The sequence below is a fragment of the Seriola aureovittata genome, chromosome 8 (genome assembly GCF_021018895.1).
Source record: "Seriola aureovittata isolate HTS-2021-v1 ecotype China chromosome 8, ASM2101889v1, whole genome shotgun sequence".
NCBI classification, from domain to species: Eukaryota; Metazoa; Chordata; class Actinopteri; order Carangiformes; family Carangidae; genus Seriola; species Seriola aureovittata.
In genome coordinates, this window is record NC_079371.1 from 20,088,976 (window position 1) to 20,109,131 (window position 20,156).

The 20,156-nt window shown below is 44.7% G+C and overlaps 1 protein-coding gene across 6 annotated transcripts in view; it reads right to left on the minus strand.

Moving 5' to 3' along the window:
* Positions 1-5,491: 5,491 nt before the first annotated feature.
* The window catches only part of ebf1a (EBF transcription factor 1a), a 56,035-nt gene continuing 41,370 nt past the window's right edge, over positions 5,492-20,156 (minus strand). Inside the window, exons 11-17 of one of the 6 annotated variants that reach the window (XM_056383408.1) lie at positions 17,819-17,907; positions 14,341-14,406; positions 13,533-13,695; positions 12,153-12,332; positions 10,071-10,268; positions 9,738-9,806; positions 5,492-8,478 (exon numbers count right to left, since the gene is read on the minus strand). In XM_056383408.1, coding sequence (XP_056239383.1) covers positions 9,739-9,806; positions 10,071-10,268; positions 12,153-12,332; positions 13,533-13,695; positions 14,341-14,406; positions 17,819-17,907 — 764 coding nt within the window. In that variant the 3' untranslated portion in view covers positions 5,492-8,478; position 9,738. Of the gene's footprint in view, positions 8,482-9,737; positions 9,807-10,070; positions 10,269-12,152; positions 12,333-13,532; positions 13,696-14,340; positions 14,407-17,818; positions 17,908-20,156 lie in introns of all 6 variants that reach the window. The other 5 variants (XM_056383409.1, XM_056383412.1, XM_056383410.1 and 2 more) reach the window with 5 other exon arrangements.

Below are 20,156 nucleotides of genomic sequence, written 5' to 3' on the forward strand. Positions count from 1 at the left end.
CCACATACTGATGTACACACATTGTTGTGGTGAGCTGAGGATTTTTTTCAGTGTGGAGCGAATATGTAAGAGAGTCATTTTCACAAACTGTCAGATACTGAGAGGAAGAGGAGAAGGATTTAATCATTTACAGATGGAAAGTATATCTTTTACTTCTCTTTATGCTCTTTCTCTCTCAGGCTGGACTGAAGAGGATGTGTACCCCCCCCCTCCTCCTTCCATCCCACACACTTCTTACCCAAAACTAACATACAGCCTGGAAGTTGGCTGAGGAGAGAGAGAGAGAGAGAGAGAGAGGGAGAGAGAGAGTGAGTGTGTGTGTATGTGTGTGTGTGCATTGGTGAGAGGGAGAACGAAATTCATATGGTTGCAGAGCATCTCTTTACCCCCCCACCCCCCACCTCCCGCTGCTCTCTGCTTCTCTCTCTCTCTGTCTCCCCTTCCCTCCCCACGTATCTGTTTCTCCGAAGAATAACATACAAACCCTCTGTGAAAGGATTCATGGTTTATTAAACCAGAGGTCCTTTTCCTGTTTCAACACTGAGAAGAAAAAATAAATACCACAGTTTGTTTTCTCTCCCTCTAGCTTAGCCCTCTATCTATCTCTCTATCTATTTTCATACATTTTTTTCTCCCATTTTTTTTCTCTCTATCAGCTCGCTTGTGCCTGTCACTCTTTCAATTTTCCTCCTTTTCCCCGAACTTTCCGGACTCTAACATTGTGTGTCCTGCTTGTTTCAAGTCTTTTTTTTTTTTTTTTTCATCTCTTGGACACCAATCAGCCGCACAGCCCATTAAAGCAGAGTGTGTGACCGCTGAATGGGTCCCACTAGTTTACACCCCGTGTCTGCTCGGTCAGTGTGTGTGTGTGTGTGTTAGAGGAGGGCAGACTAGGATAACTCAGGGTAATGTATTGTCCTGGGCGTGCACCCTGACAGTTCTCCCTGCCGGTGCCTGGTCATTCATTAATGCTAATTTGACATGTTTACGGACCCCCCTCCTAACATTACATACTTAAGGCAATCGACTGACCTTAAATGGAAACACCTACAGCCGTGCGGCATGTCAATACCAGATGAGGATGTTTGTGTCTGTGTGTGCGTGTGTGTGTGTGTGTGTGTGCACTCTCATGTGCGTACGTACCTGTGAAGCAGTGCATCAATACTGAGTTAGTGCTTAATCTGGAGGAGCAGGTGAGTTATGCCTGCAGAGACAGCTTCCTGCATTATCTGAGTAAGTGTGTGTAATGCAGCTAAGAGGTGAACAATTCAGAATAATGCAGGAAGTGTCTGTGTGTGTGTGAAGCGGGAAGGAGGGCAGGTGGGCATGAGGCCAAGAGGGAAAAAGTGAGAGATTAGACCTTTAAGAGCCAATATCTGTTTTGATTTCAATCATGGCTTCTCTAATTCCCCCCCTCTGTTTGTGTTTTTACATATTCAGCACTTAAATACAGTGTTGTGCCATTAAATGGCCAATCTTGCGTTGTCTCTCACTGATACACAACATTAATCACCAATTAGCTTGTCCTGCGACTGGCCACCTCTCTCATTAGAATATGATAGAATATAATGGTACTTAATGATGCTTAGGAAACATAATTAAATGACTGAGCTGTAGAACATGTGGAAGAACCGCGGTGCATCAATCAAAGACGACCCTGTCAATCCAGCGCTCATCAAGAGTGGTGCAGAGAGGTTGTGTGTGTGTGTGTGTATAAAAACAGAGGGTGCGCGCGTGTGTGCTGAAACCACTGGCCTCTATCATGACCTCATTAGAGAGAAATGAAGGGTGGACGTGTCCCCATCACAAGATACCATTGGTGCTTCAAAGTGTGAATGACATTAATATGTGACTGTCTCTGCCTCTGTCTGAATGTCACTTGGTCTATCTGGTTGCACTGGATCAGATGAGGATAAAAAAAATGCCATCTCTCTGAGGTATCTGCTTCTAGCTCTAATTAGCATGTGAATAAATGGAATAAATAATCTATATTATTTATGGATTTGCTTTTATCATTAATCAACATAACAAAAAGCTTGTCTAATGCGCTCCCTGCAGTCGCCACTGTAACATCAGCTGAGGGGAGGATGGAGGGGGAGAAGAGAGAGAGAGAGAGAAAGAGAGAGAGAGAGAGAGAGAGAGAGAGAAGAGAGAGAGAGAGAGAGAGAGAGAGAGAGAGAGAGAGAGAAAAAGTAGGAGGGGGAGGGGCAAACAGCTTATCTTTTGTTTTTTTCTTTTTTTTTTCATTTTAGTAGAACAATAAAGATAAGTGTTCTACATGGTTGCTTAACACACACAGTTCGCCGGCCCCCTCCTCCCCTACTCCCTCTCTCTCTGCCGGCAGTGGTGAAATCCATCTCTCTATCTCTATCTCTATCTCTCTAACATCCATTACATACCCCAGCCCCTCACCTCCCTACTCATTAGGCCAACGCACAGTAAATTAGCAGCAGCAATTACAGAGAATATAAAGCATGGGCTTTGCCGGGCTCCCTCTGACAGGTACCACACAGATCATAGACAGACACCCACAGTCACCGGGATAATTACTGTGGGAAACGACCACACACCCTCGTATAAGCGAGAGCGCAAACCTGAATGTGAGTGCACACTCATCCTAGGTATTCCTGTACTCGGATATGCTCTGTCTTGCTGGCAGGCGTGTACATGCATACACAGATGTAGATACGCGGCTCGTGTGCACCTGCAAATACACATACATTAAGTAAGGCCAGGAACTTGCTTCCCATTTCCTCCCTTCGTCTCTTTCTGATGTCCATTGTGACTATTTTCCTGCACAGAATATTATTAATATTCATTCCTCCTCTCCTTGTCTTTTGCTCACTGTCTAGGTCTGCCTCCATTCTGAATATTCCCCCAAACCACCCCACCCTCCTTTCTATTTCTTTCCTTTCCTTTCTTTATCCGGGATCCCCATGGGGACTCCTGTTTTTCTTTCAAATACGCCTCTCTCCGCTCTTCCTCCCTTCATGTGTCCATGCAGGGAGGAGAATGAGAAAGAGGAGTAGGAGAGCAAGGAATATGTGCATTAATATAATTCATTAGGATACTAGTAGCACAGAAGCTCCTGAACAGCACCTCTATTGATGTGTGAAGGCTCTGCCGTCTCCTTCCAGAGGAGTAGTTCTCCAGGAATAGCGTCTTTTAATGTTATATCTCCAGAGGGTTGAGGTCTGCTGGCTACACGCTGCCCTCGGCCTTCCACTCCTATTGTCCTCCTCCCACACTGACCACTCTATCTGGGCCTGAAAAGCTGCTGGAAATAAAGAGCAAAATGGGTTCACCTTTTGTCTATGTGTATTTATGATTTATGAGTGTGCGTGTGTGTGTGTGTGTGTGTGATGGTGTGTGTGTGTGCTGCACTGCAAGCTGCATTTGGGGAAGCCGAATCCCTGGAGCTGTGCGGTGCAACACAGCAGCGGTGCTCGGCTCGCTAATCAAAAACATTAGGCTCCAGGACTCATTTTCCCGAGCACTGAGTGTGTAACCTCCATAATTCAATATCCCACCTCTTACTGCTAAATCGTGTACACTACAACCCACTTTACTGTTTGTCAGCAAACTATCAACTCTGTTATTAGATGTATGGGGGGGGGGGGGAAGCCCTGTGCAGTTATGAACCTTTGGGCAATTAAGGAGGCAAACACACACAAGCAGAGTGTTCACGAGTCCTTATTTCATCAGTACTTCCAGGTCGTCTAGCTCCCTCCCCTTGGCGTTACGGAAGCCTCCAGTTACCGTGGAGACCCTGGAACACTTTGAGGTCAGCAGAATCCCGGGATCCGCTATTTTCACAAGCTAATCCAATCGCAGCCCCCTAAATTAGATATGCAAAAAATAAAAAAGAAATTAATTTTCTGCTGATGACCGGGTATGCAAATGATGACTCAATTATGGTGGGCTGGTGCGTTTGCAATTAATAACCTTGGAATCATCATTAACTAATATGTTTAGGAGGAAACTTGTCAGGCTAACCATGTTCACCATGCCATCAGTAATGCATTAATGAATTAGATTCATTAGAGCAAGGAGCCTAGAGGGGGGATGGGATGCAGGCCTGTTTCTGACCTGTGGAATTAGTCGTTGCCAGTCCTCCTCTATTCTTAGTCAACCGCCTGTCAGCTATGTGGTGATGACATTTTCAGTCAAGGAATAAAGACACAAAACCATCCTCACTGTTGCTCCATGGTTTGAACGTACAGGGGCGACGGAGAACATTCAGAGCCCTTCATTTTTTTGCACATTTTATGGTGTTATAGATTTAATTTAAAAACTGAAATCTCTCATTTACAGAAGTATTCAGACCCATAATGCAGTACTTTTTTGGAAGCCTCTTCGGCTTCAGCAGTTAGCTTCCAGTTTTCTTGGGTAAGTCTCTCTTTGCAGGCCTGGATCTGCCATTCTCACCATCAGCTCCGTCATGTGAACTGGCATCTTCAGGTCTCTCCACAACTGTTCTATCGAGTTTAATTCTGGGCTTTGGCTCGACCACTCAAGCACAGTCAGACGTGTCCCAAAACCAGTCCAGCGTTGTCTTGGCTGGCATGCTTTGGGTCATTCTCGTGTTGAAAGGTGAAGCGTCTACCCAGTAACTGGCCATGTGCGCTCTGGTGTAGTTTCTCTTCAGGGACAACTTTGTATTTGGCTGCTTTCGTCCTTCCCTTAATTCTGACGGGTCTCCCTGTCCCTGCTGCTGAGAAGAGCCCCCACAGCATGATACCGCCGACACCATGCTTCACCATAGGGTTAAACAGTATCTGGACCAAGACCCTTCTTGCCTGGTTACTCAGTTTGGCCGGACCGCCCACTCAAGGAAGAGTCCTGGGTGGTTCCAAACTTCTTCCATTTCACAATTATTGAGGCCACTGCGCTCCTGGGAGCAGTCAAGAGCTTTAGAAGTGGCTTTAAACTCTGGCCCTGATCTATGCCTAGCCACAATTTTATCACAGAAGTCTACAGAGAGATCTTTGAGCTTCACAGCTTTTCATCCTGACATGCCGTGTGAACTGTGGGACCTTATACACACGTGTGTGCCTTTCTAAACTATGATCAATTCAGTTTGCCACAGATTAAGTCCTAGAAACATCTGAAAGAAAGTTAAAGCAGACAGGATGCAGCTGACCACTGTTCAGAGTGTCACAGCAAAGAGTCAGAATACTTTTAATAAAAGTACTGGGTAGACGCCCTTTATAAAGTAAATGTGAGATTTCAGTTTTTGACTTTTTAATATATTTGTGAAAAATTCTAAAAACATGTTTTCACTTTGTCATTGGATTACTGACTGTGGTCTGAAGGGGAGAAAATGTCAGTTTTATTCATTTCAAACTGAATCTAAAACACAATTAAATGTAGAAAAAGTGAAGGGGTTTGAATACTTTCTGAAGCCACTGCATCTCATTTTACATTTGTTGATCGCATGATGGAAATCAGAAACGTGGCATATTTTAAAATAACAAAATGACAACATAAGTCACAGACAAGAGGTAACTTTAATTCAACATTGTGAGAGTCCAAAAGTTATCTTACAGCTCAATTTTCATCAAAAACAATAACAATCTATACAGTAGAATTTTTTTCTTCCCTTATATCATAGAGCTGTTCAGTGTATTTGCAGTCAAAGACAAAACAGAGGAAAAAATAGACACCAGCTATTTGGTTTGCATCTTTTTTTTTTTGTTGTTTGTTACCTAAATACAAAACTTTGTCACCCATTACCAATATTTATAATCAGGATGGAACTTTGCTTACAAAGAAGCCATTGTATGACAACAGACCTCTGTAGTTCATTTGAAACAGATATGGTGCAGCCCCTCCCGCCCTGGCCCAGACCAGCACAGGCACACAAGTGCCTGAAAAACACTTGTCTGTCAGCAGGCGCCTCTGTTAAAACGGTCCTTTCTATCCACTTAACAAAACCAGGCTCTAGAAAAGAAAAGCAGAGAGAAAAGCCCTATTCTCTGTCCAGCAACAGCTTGAAGACACACGGCAGACACAAAGAAAAGACTACAGAAATGGCTGAGGGGCCAAGGAGCTCCCTTTCATGCTCCCTCACTTCTTCTTGTTCTGTTTGGCTTGTAATGAAGCTGTATTGTCCAAAGGCTAATACAGGGAGAGGACTGGGGGATCGACTGTCGGATACTGGAGTCAGACCTACGACTCCATGTGAGAGATTAAAATTGTGCTGTGACAGTGCTTGTCTTCACTGTGCGCCCCTTTGTACTACAATTAAAACAGCTCTGTGTTGTCATACCGTTATGATTCTGTGGTTAATGAGAAATATTACCATCATGCTGTTGAAATTATTTCATTAATCAAAAGAAAAAGAAAAAGAAAAAGCTACATAATCGCTACAAAAAAAGACAAAGTGTTTCCGTGAACACTAAAGTGCAATGAGCACAGCTGAGACAGGCCTCTCAGCGTCGACTGTCCTTCAAAGCATGCCATTGCTGTAGTATTATAGTACATGGGGGTGTGTGTGATTGTTGAATTATGGCTCTTTGTATTCTAGTCTGGCTTCACCACCAAACAGAGTGGGTTTGTGCTTTGTCCCCAAGTTCCCATGAATTCCTCTGTGGCAATAGACAATTGTGGTGAGGGTAGAAAACTGTACACGTGATTGAATGAAGAATGGGTTTGCATTGTTAAGGCATCTAGACTGCTGGTAAAGATTACAGTGACAGAAAAAAAGAAAGAGTATATAGATACAGTATGTAAGCAGGCATAAATAACACAGGAAAAGAAAAAACAGAGGGGGAAAAAAGAGGAACACAAAGAAAGAAAAACACAGAGCAATTTCTTAGTTCTCTTGGTTTCCACACACACACAAAAAAGAAAGTGTCACTCAAGAGAACCCATGCATATTATCAGTTCAAGAACAGTATCAATCTGAAAGCCTCAAACAAAAAAGATATAGATTTACAGTATATATTAATGTGTGTATATATTCTTAAAAAATCTACTTCAACCAAATACTCTGAATAAGATGCTACTTTTTTTGCCATACAATAAACATTTTCATAAGGAAAAAAAATGAATTTTTTATTAACTTACAAATAATACAAAAATAGACAATGGCATGTTTTGAATCAACAAATGAAAGCATGGTATACCAATGCAAAACAATCAACATACAAAACAAACAAAAAAAAAGATAAAAAAGTCACATTTAAATAGTGAGAGACAACAGTAGATAATGAAACAAAACACTGTGAAATATGTTCACTTACTGTATTAAACTTACACAACACAACTAAACAGGGGTGAGAGGCAATGTACAAATACAAGGGATAAATACATTATTTATAGGATATTTTACAGGAATCCCCTTTTTGTATCCAAATCCATGTTTCTCATGTTTAGCAGATGAGATATTGACAACACACAGTAAATCTATCTTCTGTACTGAGAAGCTGCCTTAAGACATTTAATGTTTACATTTCAAACTATAGCTATTGCAAAAAGAAAAGAAAATGTCAAATGAAAAATTCAACATTTTTTTATATACAAAAATATATCACATATATCACGCATTTATTCTAATCTGATATTTGCTAGACTCCTTCAGTACAGTGCTGGCTGGACGCACACATCCTCTGGCTTTTCAAGTCTTCACTAAAATCTCCGACAAAATGTCAATTTTGGCTAAATCATCACCTTTTCTTCACATGACAAGCAGAAAAGCATATTGCAAACAGCTCAATCCTCACAGTTTTATTAATATTCAAACAAACAAACCAAACGAAAACAAAACAAAAAAAGAAAGGCATGGTTTCTGATGTTGAAAATAGCATAGGGCGATTTTGACACACCATTTTTAGTTGTATGGGATAGTTAGCAGCAAAACTAAGGGGTTGATTTTGTTCTATTCTGTATTTCTTTGCTGTTTTGTGTTGTTGACCTTGGTTCCATTTGGCCAGTGTGTCGTTATGTGGTTTTAGTAAGCCGGCTGAGCTAAGGAAAGCATCTTCTATTGTGACAGAGGTTACGTAAACTTCATGGCCAAACCAACACTTCACTGTTGTCTGTGCGAGTTATGGATTGCAAGACGACGTGGGGCCTCCAGTAATCAAACCCAAACCCTACAGGCATAAACATAAAGATAAATAAATGCTCTTTTCATGAGGTCAGTGTCACACTGTGGGCAGACTATCAGTCTCGATACACTCCATCCAACGCGGTGTCAGAGAAGCTACACTAATTCAACCAAGAGGGAAATAACATCACAAAGGTTTGTATTGTCCCTTTTTTTTTCTCCTCCCCTATCCCTTCAGATGAAATCCCAATGGAAAGGCCTGAGTTTAACAGAGTCCTGCGTCTTATCTTGACTTCCTTCAGTTCAGCTCCGGAGCATAACAGAGACTCGCCAGACTCTGCTACTGTGTCTTTTCCTCTCAACATTCCCAAATCTCCAGCTATCCCAGATCCTCTACATGGGTGGAACGATCATCCCGGGAATCGCTGCTTTGTGGGAAAAGAGGGGGAGGATGAGGGAGAGAAATGGGAGATTGGGGAGTGGGGGTAGAGAAAGAAAGAAAGAAAGAAAAAAAAAGAGAGAGAGAACGGTCAGTCATGTGATCGCTGGGTTTCATCTGTCATCACAACAGTCACATAACAGAAATGTGCTCCAGCATCTGGCGAACAAAGACGACTCTCCCTCATTATCTCTTCATTCCGAGGCCCCAAAATCAAAACATTTTCCTGCGCTGCGCCGCTGACTTGGCGCGCACCGACAACATCATTCAACTTTTCGCAGGTTTTCTGAATAGCTTCATGCAAGAGCTGCCACTGTTAATTGTTAGCAGCTACGTTGTGTAAGCCCATTGTGCATCATGGAGCATAATTCAGACATGAGAGAGAGAAAGCAGTGACGTGGGATGACAAACGTGATGAAATTACGCTCGACACTTGAACATGGAGATGGAATCCATGAGCCTTTCATGAGGAGCTTTATTCACATTTTTACCTTCTTATATCATGCTCTGCCTTGCCACTTGCTCCTATCCTCACCTCCTCACTCCAGCCTCCCCTTCGCCCCCTTTCCCTTCCCCCCATTTTTACACAGAAGCCATCACAGGAAGGAATTTTTCATATAACATATTGGCTCTCTATTGATTCCCCTCCCTCTTCAATCCACTAATTCCCTGGTTATTTCCTAAGTGTCTCCGGCTTGTTGGGATTAACAGGATGGTGTGTGTCTGTGTGTGTGTGTGTGTGCGTGTGTGTGCGTGCGTGCACTGTGTCAGCGCACAGTGGCCACCAGCCCTTGGGTCACTGTGGTCAGCGCTCATCAACGCCGACAGAGGAAGTGAGGAAGTGCTTAGCTTGGGGCTCTGATAAAGATTCCCATCCATCATTTCTCTCTCTCAGGATCTCAACACCATACAACATCCTGCCTAAACGAACAGACCCCGTGCTGCATTCGATGGAAATGGGAGAACAGAATGACCCTCAGTGGCATAACACCCCCACCCTCCCCACCACCACTGCGTCTTTACAGAGACACCCGTTGGAGCACAGGCAGGAAGCAGGAAGCGAAAACAGGAAATGGAACACATATGGTGTGGCATGCTGTCTCTCTGGTAAGTCAAGAGTGACAAATAAAAACAGAAAAGAGAAGGAAGAGTGGGGCAGGATGAGCTGGTGTTCGCAAATGAGCGGTGGGATAGTGTGGAAAGAAAACAGAGAAAAAGAGAAGACGAAAGAGAGGCATAACGTACTTCAGGAGAAGGCCAGGCCCTGCAGAGAGCTGGCCGATGAGTACTTGCTAGAGTCCACAAAAGACTGATCTACAGTGAGGAAGGAGAATGGACGGTTTAAAGAGGGTAAAGAAAGGAAAAACAGGGAGTGAAGAAGGGGGAGAAAAGGAAGATTGGAGGAAGAAGTGGGAGCAAAAGTGAGAAATTGTTACCATAAGGAAGTGAGGAAAAGCAGGATTAAAGCTTGAGGATTTATGTTTCTTGAGTAAATATACTTTTAGCTACTGGAATATTTCACAAATTCATTAGATACCATGTAAATAATGCCAGGCGGCTACTTGTTTGGCGGCTTACCTTGCAGGCTGTTAGCATTAGTGCTAGTGCACGTGGGCGGGGGTGAGTTCTGGGGTCGAACGACAGGGGCAAAGGCGCTCTTCTGCTTGACGGCGGCAGACACCATGTTGGCTGGAGAGAAGGAGAAGATGCCGGAGGAGCTGCTGCAGTTGGAGGGGAGGCTGGTCGACGAGGCCATGGTGGGGCTTGATGGGACGACTGAGAGGAGAGAGATGGGTAGGAAGGGGGTCGGGGTTAAGGGGGTCATAGGGAGCGCATCAGGGAAGAAAGGACAGGGAGGAAAGATGAAGATGGAAAGGGGAGAGACGGGGTTAGAGAGAAGGCCGAGGGCAGAGGACAGGCAGACGGGACGAACAGAAAGGGACTGGTCAATGGACGATGGCAGGAGGGATAACATTTTGGACTCAGATCAGCTGGCTGAGACTTTTTTCTTTTAGTTGTTAAGTAATCACCTGGCAATGAGATATTCCATAGCTAAGACAAAAATGTGTTTAGTTGGCACTGAAAACAGCTCGAAGCATTTTCTTCCTCTGATCAGCCTGTTTTGATGACTCATCCTCTGCTCAAGGGTTGCAACAACTTCATAAACATCTCGCAAACTTTGGGGTGCTGTACCAATAATTTGTCTCCAGAACAACTTACAAACAAGGCTCTTCCATATCAGCTGTATCACTGATAATCATGCAAGAGATTTCATTTAACAGCCAGAACCAGTGGTTCTAATAAATACAACAAATGGGCTTAATGGAAATTGTATTTCTTTGAAGTTTCTTCGAAAAGGGCAAGAAATCTCTATGTTAACGGGCTTGCTAACTGCATGTCATTTAGTGGAAAAAAAAAGCTCATTAGCTTGGTCACCAACATGATAGTAAGACGGTGTACCAACCAACTCTTATCTCATAACTGTCTGAAACTATGTCATTGTTGTGGAGAAGTTTATACGCAGAAAGGTTATTAAAACTGGAAGGTGACTCTCAGCTAATACACTACAATTCCTCCATTTAGGACTCTCCAGCTGATTGCTATTGGTGCAATTTTATGTCTTAAAGTTAACCAAAGTTAAACTTCACTGATCACTGTGATTCCACTGGAATAGATTAGGACTCAGACGTGGAGCCTTAAATCTGTAAAATCCTAAATTTCAGTTCCCCATCATTACTGGAGCTCTGGGTTAGATTCTGGGAAGATTGCACAGCACAACAGCATTTTGAAAAGAGCTTAACTTACGTTTTGTGAAATGAAGGCTGTTAGCTGTATTTACTGTTGCTACAAATTGCCACCAACTGTAAGTCACAGTTATGATACTCGTGTACAGGCAAAAATGACCAGAAGGTTATCGTCACAACCAACACCCTGTCTCCTTCTGACATCATACCATCCATCCACTTCTCCTGGGTTTGTCTTTTGTCTGCTAATACACTAAGAGCATTTTCCCCCTCAGCGATTTTACAATCAGCCGAGTCGTATTTCACCTGCCCTCTGATATCTGCTTCTGCCTTTATTGTTGTTATTATCCAACACTTAGCTTTTATGGCTCTTCCTGACAAATCCTCGCAATAAAGTCATAATCCATTTATGAAGGGGCCTAACTAATCAATTAATGAAAATTGGACCTACAAAGGCAGGCCGAGGGGCCATTGATTGAAAGTGTCTGTGTGGGGCCGATGAGCCTGTTAAAATACTTGTTAACACCCAGGAATCAAAGAGCTGAAATGGAATTGCTTCTCTAGCAATTAGTTTATTGATTTAATCAAGGGTCTTTAATGAAGAGGGTGAATGTGTGTGTATGTGAGCAGAGGTGGTGGTGTGTGTGTGTGTGTGTCAGGGGGGTGCTAGTTGGTCTGCTCCCCCGGCCAATAAAGTAGGGATTTGCGTTTGACTCTGTTCTTAAAGAAACAGATGAGCCAGCTGAACTGAAAGACTTTCTCCTTGTGTGTCACTTCTTGTTTATACCTCCCTTTCTCAGTTCCTGTCAGACACTTGAGTTCAAAAGGCTCTGATTCAATCTTTTCTGCCTTCCGTGCCTTGATTTTTTCATCCCCCATCCTGGTTTTGGATCTAGGATGTGGTGTATTTACTCACTAGCATAGGGCGAGTTGCCTGCAGATCCATTGAGGAAGTTGGGCGAGGTGCCCAAGGTTGCCATGCTGGAGTTAGCGTAGCCATTCATGCTAGTGGAGACAGAGCTGTAGCTACTCTGCTGGGGAGTGGAGCTGGGGACATAACCATGAGGGGACACACTGCTTGTACTCCTACTGAAACCTATGGACAGGGAAAGAGAGGGAGACGGAGAGAGAATAGGTGTTAAGGGTATAGCAGATGGCAGACAAAACAAAACAAGAAAGCCTACATGCAGCGTTGCCAAATATTCTTTTCCTTACACGGCTAATGGACATAGCAATATCAGCCAAAAGAAATTTTTGAAAAATCTTAGAGAGCATATGGCAGAGCGAGAAAGCAATGAACAGAGCGGAGGAAGAATGATATGAGAGGGAACAAGCCTCAATCCAGCTCCTTAAAAAAAGAGGCCTTTAACCTTACTGGCTCATCTCCAAAATTAGAAATATTGATAAGGCAATTAACGCTAAAAGGCCTCTGCAGCTCTCTTATAATTTATAAAGAATGAAGCCAGTATTTCTGACAGGACCTTTCTCTCCTTTATGCTTTACAGGGGCAGTGAACAGAAGGAGGACACGATGGAAAGATGACTATAAATATACATCTCAGGTCCAACATGCTGACACTGGAGAAAAAAAAAACAGCTGGAAATGAACATCAGGAATTTCTACTCTATGGTGCAACGAGGGCTGCACTTCACTACTGTAGTAGCCTCCTCTTCTATAATTAGGCACCACCAATTCCCTGATCTCATCTGCTGTGAGTTGGAGAACAGCAGGCCAGAAGTCAAGCAGCTGATATCTGTTGTTTTCTTTATATCTGAAGATATTTCCAGATGAAGATGAAGGGCAGAGGAAAAGGTGAGAAAGCTCATTGGAAGTATTGAGACACATCCAGAGGCTGGTCCATCCACTCTCCTCTCCTTCCCCTGATACATGTGATGAATCACCACTGACTGCACCCACATCTCTCTCTGTCAGACAGGGGCCGACCCCAGTCTAATATACACACCCCTAGGACCCACTCATATTTCTCCATCGTACTCCATCCATGGCTCTCTTTTTCTCCATTCTTCACTCTCTCGTCTTCGTTCTTTCCTCCTCTCAAGTTTTCCCTGTTTCTTGCTGCCACCTCCCCTCCCTCCCTCTGTCCTCCTTTTTCAGAATCTTCCTTCTTTGCTCCACGCTCTTAAATCACCCTCTCTAAATTTCCCACATGAAAAATAAAATTTCCCTATCGCACTACTCATCTTTACAATCCATCCTGAAATGAAAAAACAAATAAATCACCACCACATTTCCCATGATGATAGACTTTGGGCTATTTCCTCCTGGGTTTGCTCACCCTGATTGGCTGTTTGTGCCACCTCTGACCCGGTGAAGGAGTTTACGGCCATCATGCCAGCATGGACGGAGCCGCTGCCAAGACTGGCTAGCTGGTTGTGCCCTCGTGGCACTGTTGTGTACAGGGCCTCTGCGATATCCGCTGCTCGTTTCAGAATCATCTCCTGACAATGAGGGATAAAAAAAAAAAGAGCTGTGGTCAGCAACAGAGGCAGAAGAGAAGAGAAGAGAAGAGAAGAGAAGAGAAGAGAAGAGAAAATGTGCCCTTGATGGAGGCTTCATGCTCTCACAAGGATGCTAGATCTCCACTCGAGATATTGCGCATGTAAACCTAGCAGGCTGAGTGGTTTTTATCAGTGGTCACAGGGAGTGGTGGGATTGGTTCCAGTAAATGGAGGAAAGGCTCATTAACAGACTCATCAAATCTTTAGCCTGCCTCTTCCTCTTTTCCTCCCTGCTTCCATCCTCCTCTCCGCCTCCTCCTCCTCCAGAGTCCAGTGTTATAATCCCACTTCTCCTCTTCATCTGCCTCTTCCCATTCTCCTCTCCTCCCTCGACATTTTCACTGCACTTCTCCTCCCTTCCTCCTCAGCATATGAGCTGATCAAAAAAAATAGCATTCACATATTCCCATGTGTGTCTTTGAGGGTCCCGGAACTTGCATGAACACAGCAGGGTGCTGTGGGGCCAGCGGAGACACTGCCTTTGATGCTGCCAGTGGTCCTAACCACAAACATAATTCTATCTAAGAAAAGATATTGATGTTTGTGTACATGCTTGTTTGTGTGTGTGTGAGTGTGTGCATGTACCTGGTTATTGTGAGGCATCCCGTACAAGGCCTCTACCAGGTCTGCTGCTCTCTTTAAGATCACCTCCTGCAATCAAGCACAGAAAGACAAAGGGGATTGATCATCAGTGTGACGCCTCAAAGAGTTCAGTCACTTTTATTACATTTCACTTCTTACATTATGCTGTGAATGCAGAACAGCGGGCGCGAGAGGGGAAAGAGGCAGACAGAGGAAGAGAGAGGAAGAGAAATGGGCCTGTCCCGGCACTTTGTTACTAGCCCGGGCAGTTTGGGAGAGCAGAGGGAAGATACCGCTATCTGTGAATAAAACATGAGCCTATATCTCTCTATCAGTCAACCATCTTCTACATCTTCTCCTCCCCACTGTCAGCGCTGGATCATGAATCTACTGCACATGATCACGCATCAATCTCATTTAACACAACATATCATCAGGTTGACGGCCATACAACTCCCCTCGTCAGCTGGGACACACCCGTCTCCTGCCCTGTATTAACCCTGGTAATGATCCAAGTGAATAGTCCTGCATTCACTTTGTGTGATGAATGTAGAACATCATTGCTCAGATGAAGACCGCCGAGTGGAATTTCCCACATCAAACATTTATCCTAACGTGGTGTTGCCGTTTTTCTCCGCGCTCATTTTCTACCGCTTACCCTCCTTTCTCTCCTCTCTCTGTCTCTATTCTTTTCCCTCCCTGAGTGTATGAGTGTGTGACTCCAGGCAGTCGTTATATGTGCGTGTGTGATGTAGACACCTACAGCCCTACGAAACCCTTTTTAAAAGTTAATGTGCCGGGCCCAGGATATATGCTGGAGGCGCGACAACCAGAAAATTGCAGCCCCCTCCCCTCCAACCTTCCCCTCGTTTCTTTCTCTCCTTCCTTCTCTTCCATTCGCGCACACACACGCTGTGCGTTATACCCTCCCGAGTGTATCCCTCGCTGTGAACAAGCCCTGGAGCATGTGTGCTCTCTGTTCCGTGACACACCGCCTTTCAATCAGACCTCATATCACACACACACGCGCACGCGCGCACACACAAACACACAGGCACAACCGCACACGCAGCCACGCACATGTGGAGGCTGTCGAGCACGCCCAGGACATGACGAGAGGGTCAGCAAAGCAATAAAGATTGTAGAGCGCTGTCCGAGGTGCTAAATTCACTCAATAATGGGAGCGCTGCCTCTGTGTTAACCTCCCATTACTAGCACTATCTGGGGGAAGCAGAGAGGGAGGCAAGAGTGGGGAAGGAGGGGGGAGACGGAAAGAGGGGAGACCAGAGAGGAGGCCTGCTCGAGGTGATTGAGAGATGTAGAGGCCCTAGGTAGGTAAGTGGTTCTTTAGTATGTATGCTCCGCTTCTCGCTTCCTTCTCTCTGCTTTTCCTCGACGCCCTGTGCCTCCCAGGGATTGCTAGATAGATAGATGGATGGATGAAGGGAGGGAGGAGGAGGTGGAAGAGAGGGAGGTGGAGGGGGAAATGAGGGAAGTGTGAGGCATTAGGAAACAAACAGATCCACAGCTGGAGTGTGACGGTGTTCAGGGAGGACACATCACTTCATCTAAATTTTTTCTTTTTTTTTGTTGTCTCTCTCTAAGCAGCCATGAGTCTCATAGTTCTTCAGTTCATTCTCCTCAGGGCCTATGCTCCTTACTGTCTGTGCATCTCCTTTTCTAATCTCTTCCGTCTTCACCTGCGCCTCCAAACTACTTTCTCTCTTCTCCCTCTGCTTCTTCTTCGTCCTCTCTCTCTCTCTCTCTCTCGATTAATCACTCTCTCGTGGTCCTGTGCCCTGTCTGTACCTATCAGTCTCTCGTTAGCAAAGGGATCTGTCCAGTAGCTAAACACGATTAGGCAGCGCTCCAGAGTCGTTCTGATAAACAGATAAATGTGGTTAGCGCCGTGCTGCCTCCCTAGCTCTGATGCTGTAAGGGGAGACCATTTCCTGGGCGCAGGGTCTCTTCCCGTAAAGTCAGGCCCACAGAGACGTCAACAGGAAGGGGAACCTGATCCAGAGCAGAGCCTGGCTTCGTCTGGCAGGGCGGTCACTCATTAGCCGGCCCCAGACCCCCAGCTACACTACAGCCTTAGCTAAACACCCTGCAGTCTGGCTGTGCCTCCTCACTATGACTGCCTGAGCCACAGCACAGTATGGGGGCTGTTTTCAGCTGGACACTGGATCATTACCACAACACACAGAGATAGAACAGGCATTGGCAGATATCCTGCTTGTTTCCTGTTTAGTGTGTATGGACGTGAGGGTTCATTAAGAATCACCTTGCAAAAGGTGCCACTCGAACAGAATACTTTATATTCCCAATCAATTGAATCTCCATTAAAAATTGACTGAGGAACAGCCACAAAGAGGTTTTGCTAAGGTAGCCGTGAATAGACATTTGTAACTCAAGAAGTTGCCAGTGTGTGCCCCTCTCCTGCCCCTCTCTGTAATGATTGAGGCCAACAGTTGAGAGAAGTGTGGTCAACAAACTGTTATTACCTCAATAAAGGCACAAATCAATACAGCTGAAATGAACAACCGGGCCTGCCAGCTACCACTGTTCATTTAGAAGAGAAAAAGACACCACCGAGCGCGCGAGGGAGGAAGAGGAGGAGAGAAGAGATGGATGGATACGAACATATTTAAAGAGATACAGGGGGTTGATAGGCTAAAGACCAGAACTCACCAGGACAAGTCTTGTATTCACCAGACATGACACGCAGAGAGGACAAGTGATTTCTCTATCTTCCTTCTGCATCTACCTGGGCTCTCCATCTCTGCCTCGTGGTGACTTCCCTCCAGTGCGTGCGTATGTGTGCGCACGCACATTCGCAGAGGAGCGTATATGTGCATTACTATGTGTGTGTGTGTGTGTGTGTACGCTGGTTTGTGTGTGTGTGTGTGTGTGTGTGTTAGTGTGTGTGTGTGTGTGTGTGTGCTGGAAGTAATAAAGTCCACCCGGGGTTGACTTCGATCCACTGACCCAGCAGGAGGTAAGACTGGACAGCTATGATGGATCACCTAACCTGCTTCTGCCTCTCTCTTCCTCTCTCCCCTCAACCTCCTTTCCTCTCTCTCTTTCCCTCTTTTCCTCCCTCCATCTATCCCTTTCCTCTCTCCCACTTTGCCAGTCTAAATGACCTTACACTCAGTGGAAGGATGAATAGAGTTGTTTGTGTGTTCGCTGCCCAAATAAAGTGTTTGTTTGAGCAGAAAATGACCATGAACATATGATAAAATGTTTATGTGCACACTGCATAGTGTGTCCTGTATAGCCCACTGTCTGTAACACACAATCATCCCTCTGTATGTGAGGTCATGCTGACCTTGTGCCATGTATAACCGTATGTGCTATGAAACTCTAGAAGTTGTCAATACGTCTATGCACCAGTGTTACCAAGACAAATTCCTATAAAATAATTGCATGTGGCGACCAGCGTGAGCACAGACACATGAGAGGAGTGGAGGCACTGTACCTTGGGTAATCTCTCTTGGTCTCCGGGGTGTCTGGGGATGACCTTCTGTAACCTCTGGAAGCCGTAGTCTATAGTTGGCTCGTTGAGCGCTAAGCACAAACAGGAAGAGAGACGGAGGAAAAAAAAAAAGTTTAATGCTTGATTCTTCATAATGAAAACACCTACTGTTCAAGAGCAACTGAGAGATAAAGCAGGAGAATCGAGTGACGGTAGAAATGACTGAATTAAGCGCGGTTTTTACATGAATATTTCAACATTAAACTAAACACGCTGAAAATGTGGGTGTTCTCTATTAAGTCTGGTGTGTGTCTTTGTTTGGCTGTGATGTAATGAATCTCTCTTTGTCGCCTGCTTTGGTGGTTAATAAAAAGACTGTCAGGAATCGGGAGTGTATGTGTATTTGTGTGAATGTGAATGTGTGTGCATGTATGTGTGTGTGTCCTGTGGTCTTGCGTTGATCAGCGACTAATATAAGCAATTACAGAGCCTGGTTCCAATATAACAAAGGCTTGATCGCTCCGGGGAACAAGCTAAACACACACACATACACACACACACACACACACATACACACACACACATATACGTACAGACAGTTGCATGCAGTCACATGCACACACACACAAACACACACACACACAGAGTCAGATCATCCAGGCAGCAGGGAGAAAGCACTCTCTCAGCATGCTGTGGTCGTGCTACGGTAATTGAATATGAGAAGATTTACCATGAATATTTAAACATTAGAATAAATACAATGAAGATCTGAGGCTTATAGTACAAACACTTCAGAGGAGGATTGTTGGATAAGTGCTCTCTCCACATAATTCATTCCTAATGTACTCTCTCCCTCTCTCTCTCTCTCTCTCTTCTGTGTCTTTTACACCCGCCCCCCCCCCCACCTTTGTCTCTTTGCGGGTTGCCTGGGGAGTCAATGCACATACATGGAGCGTAGCCTTGACTACTTTTCTGGGCTACAGCCTATAAGAAGCTGCTTCTGTAAAGAGTTTGTGGCAGCGTATGTGGCTTTGGCATGTGTGTGTTTGTACTTGCAAGCGCTTGAAAAGTGAAAGACAAGGAGCCATTATGCATGAGGATCGCCTGTATGAGTCTGTGCTGTCCGTCTGTTTCCCCTGTGGGTCGCAGCTTGGACGTTTCCTGAGGGCTGATGCCCTGCTCGCCTCACATCTGAGCAGCCAGGCTGACTAGGCGGCCCTCAGAAAAAAGGCCCCTAGAGGCTATGAGTACAAGCTGTCCTGCTGGACCTCTAGTGACTTCACCATGGCGCCTCCTGAGCCACTTACTCAAACACACAAACCGAAAAGAGAGCAAAAGAGCACGAGCCGGTGACGCTCTGTTTTGGCAACACAAAGGTATTTGGACAGCTTTCCCAGCGGACCATTCCAGTAATCCATAAGAGTGAAAGAAAGGAAAGGTGAAAAGCTGGAGGAAAAGAAGGCACAGAGGGGAAAAAGTGGAAGTAGAGACGCTAGAGGCAGGCTCAACTTCTGAAGAATGACACACATTACAGGCCAGCTGGTCCACTGATAAAATAAGCCAAAACAATGAGATGATCACATGCAACAAATAAAGTATGAATTATTTCTGAGGACAAATATTTGACATTACTTCCCTATTCTCTGATCTCTCTAAAGCCTTAAGGAGGATTTGCCCTGGATTAGGCCTGCAGTTTGAGGAGGGGATTGTTCCGACAACATCCTCTCTTTCGTCTCAAAGGCTTTTGTTTTTATGATGAATTTTTTATCAGTTCTCCACAATGTGCCAAATGAGCCTCAAGTGAACAATAGCATAAAAACCCCAAGACATACAGAGATACCCCCTATTACAAATAAAGAGACAATTTTGGTAATTGAGAGAGGAAGTGATATTGTCTCTGCTCGTTTTCAAGGACCATAAAGCAGGGGAGGAGTATGTGGGGGACAGCGCACACCACTAACTACCTGGCTGTGTCTCTTTGGGGATTATCTTGGCATTTTATGCTCTTATATCTATGCTCAATATCTCACATTTCACAATGGGAATTAGTGCTGGAAGAAGAGAAAAAAAAAAATCTCTCCTGCCTCGAAAGAGGAGTGGTGTGCAGGTACACTCTGGGATTCAAAGCACACTCTCCTATACAGGTATATTTATAATCCTTAGCTGTCGCTCTCCAGAAGAGCAAATCAAAGCCAGTAAAACATAACTGCCATAAATAAATGAATAGATGAGCAACAGCCCTGGACTGGAGGGATTCACCTAGCAATCACCCACATCAGATCAGATCAATGCTCATGGAAATTTCATGAAGCCTAGAATCCACACCGCTTCATATTTCACT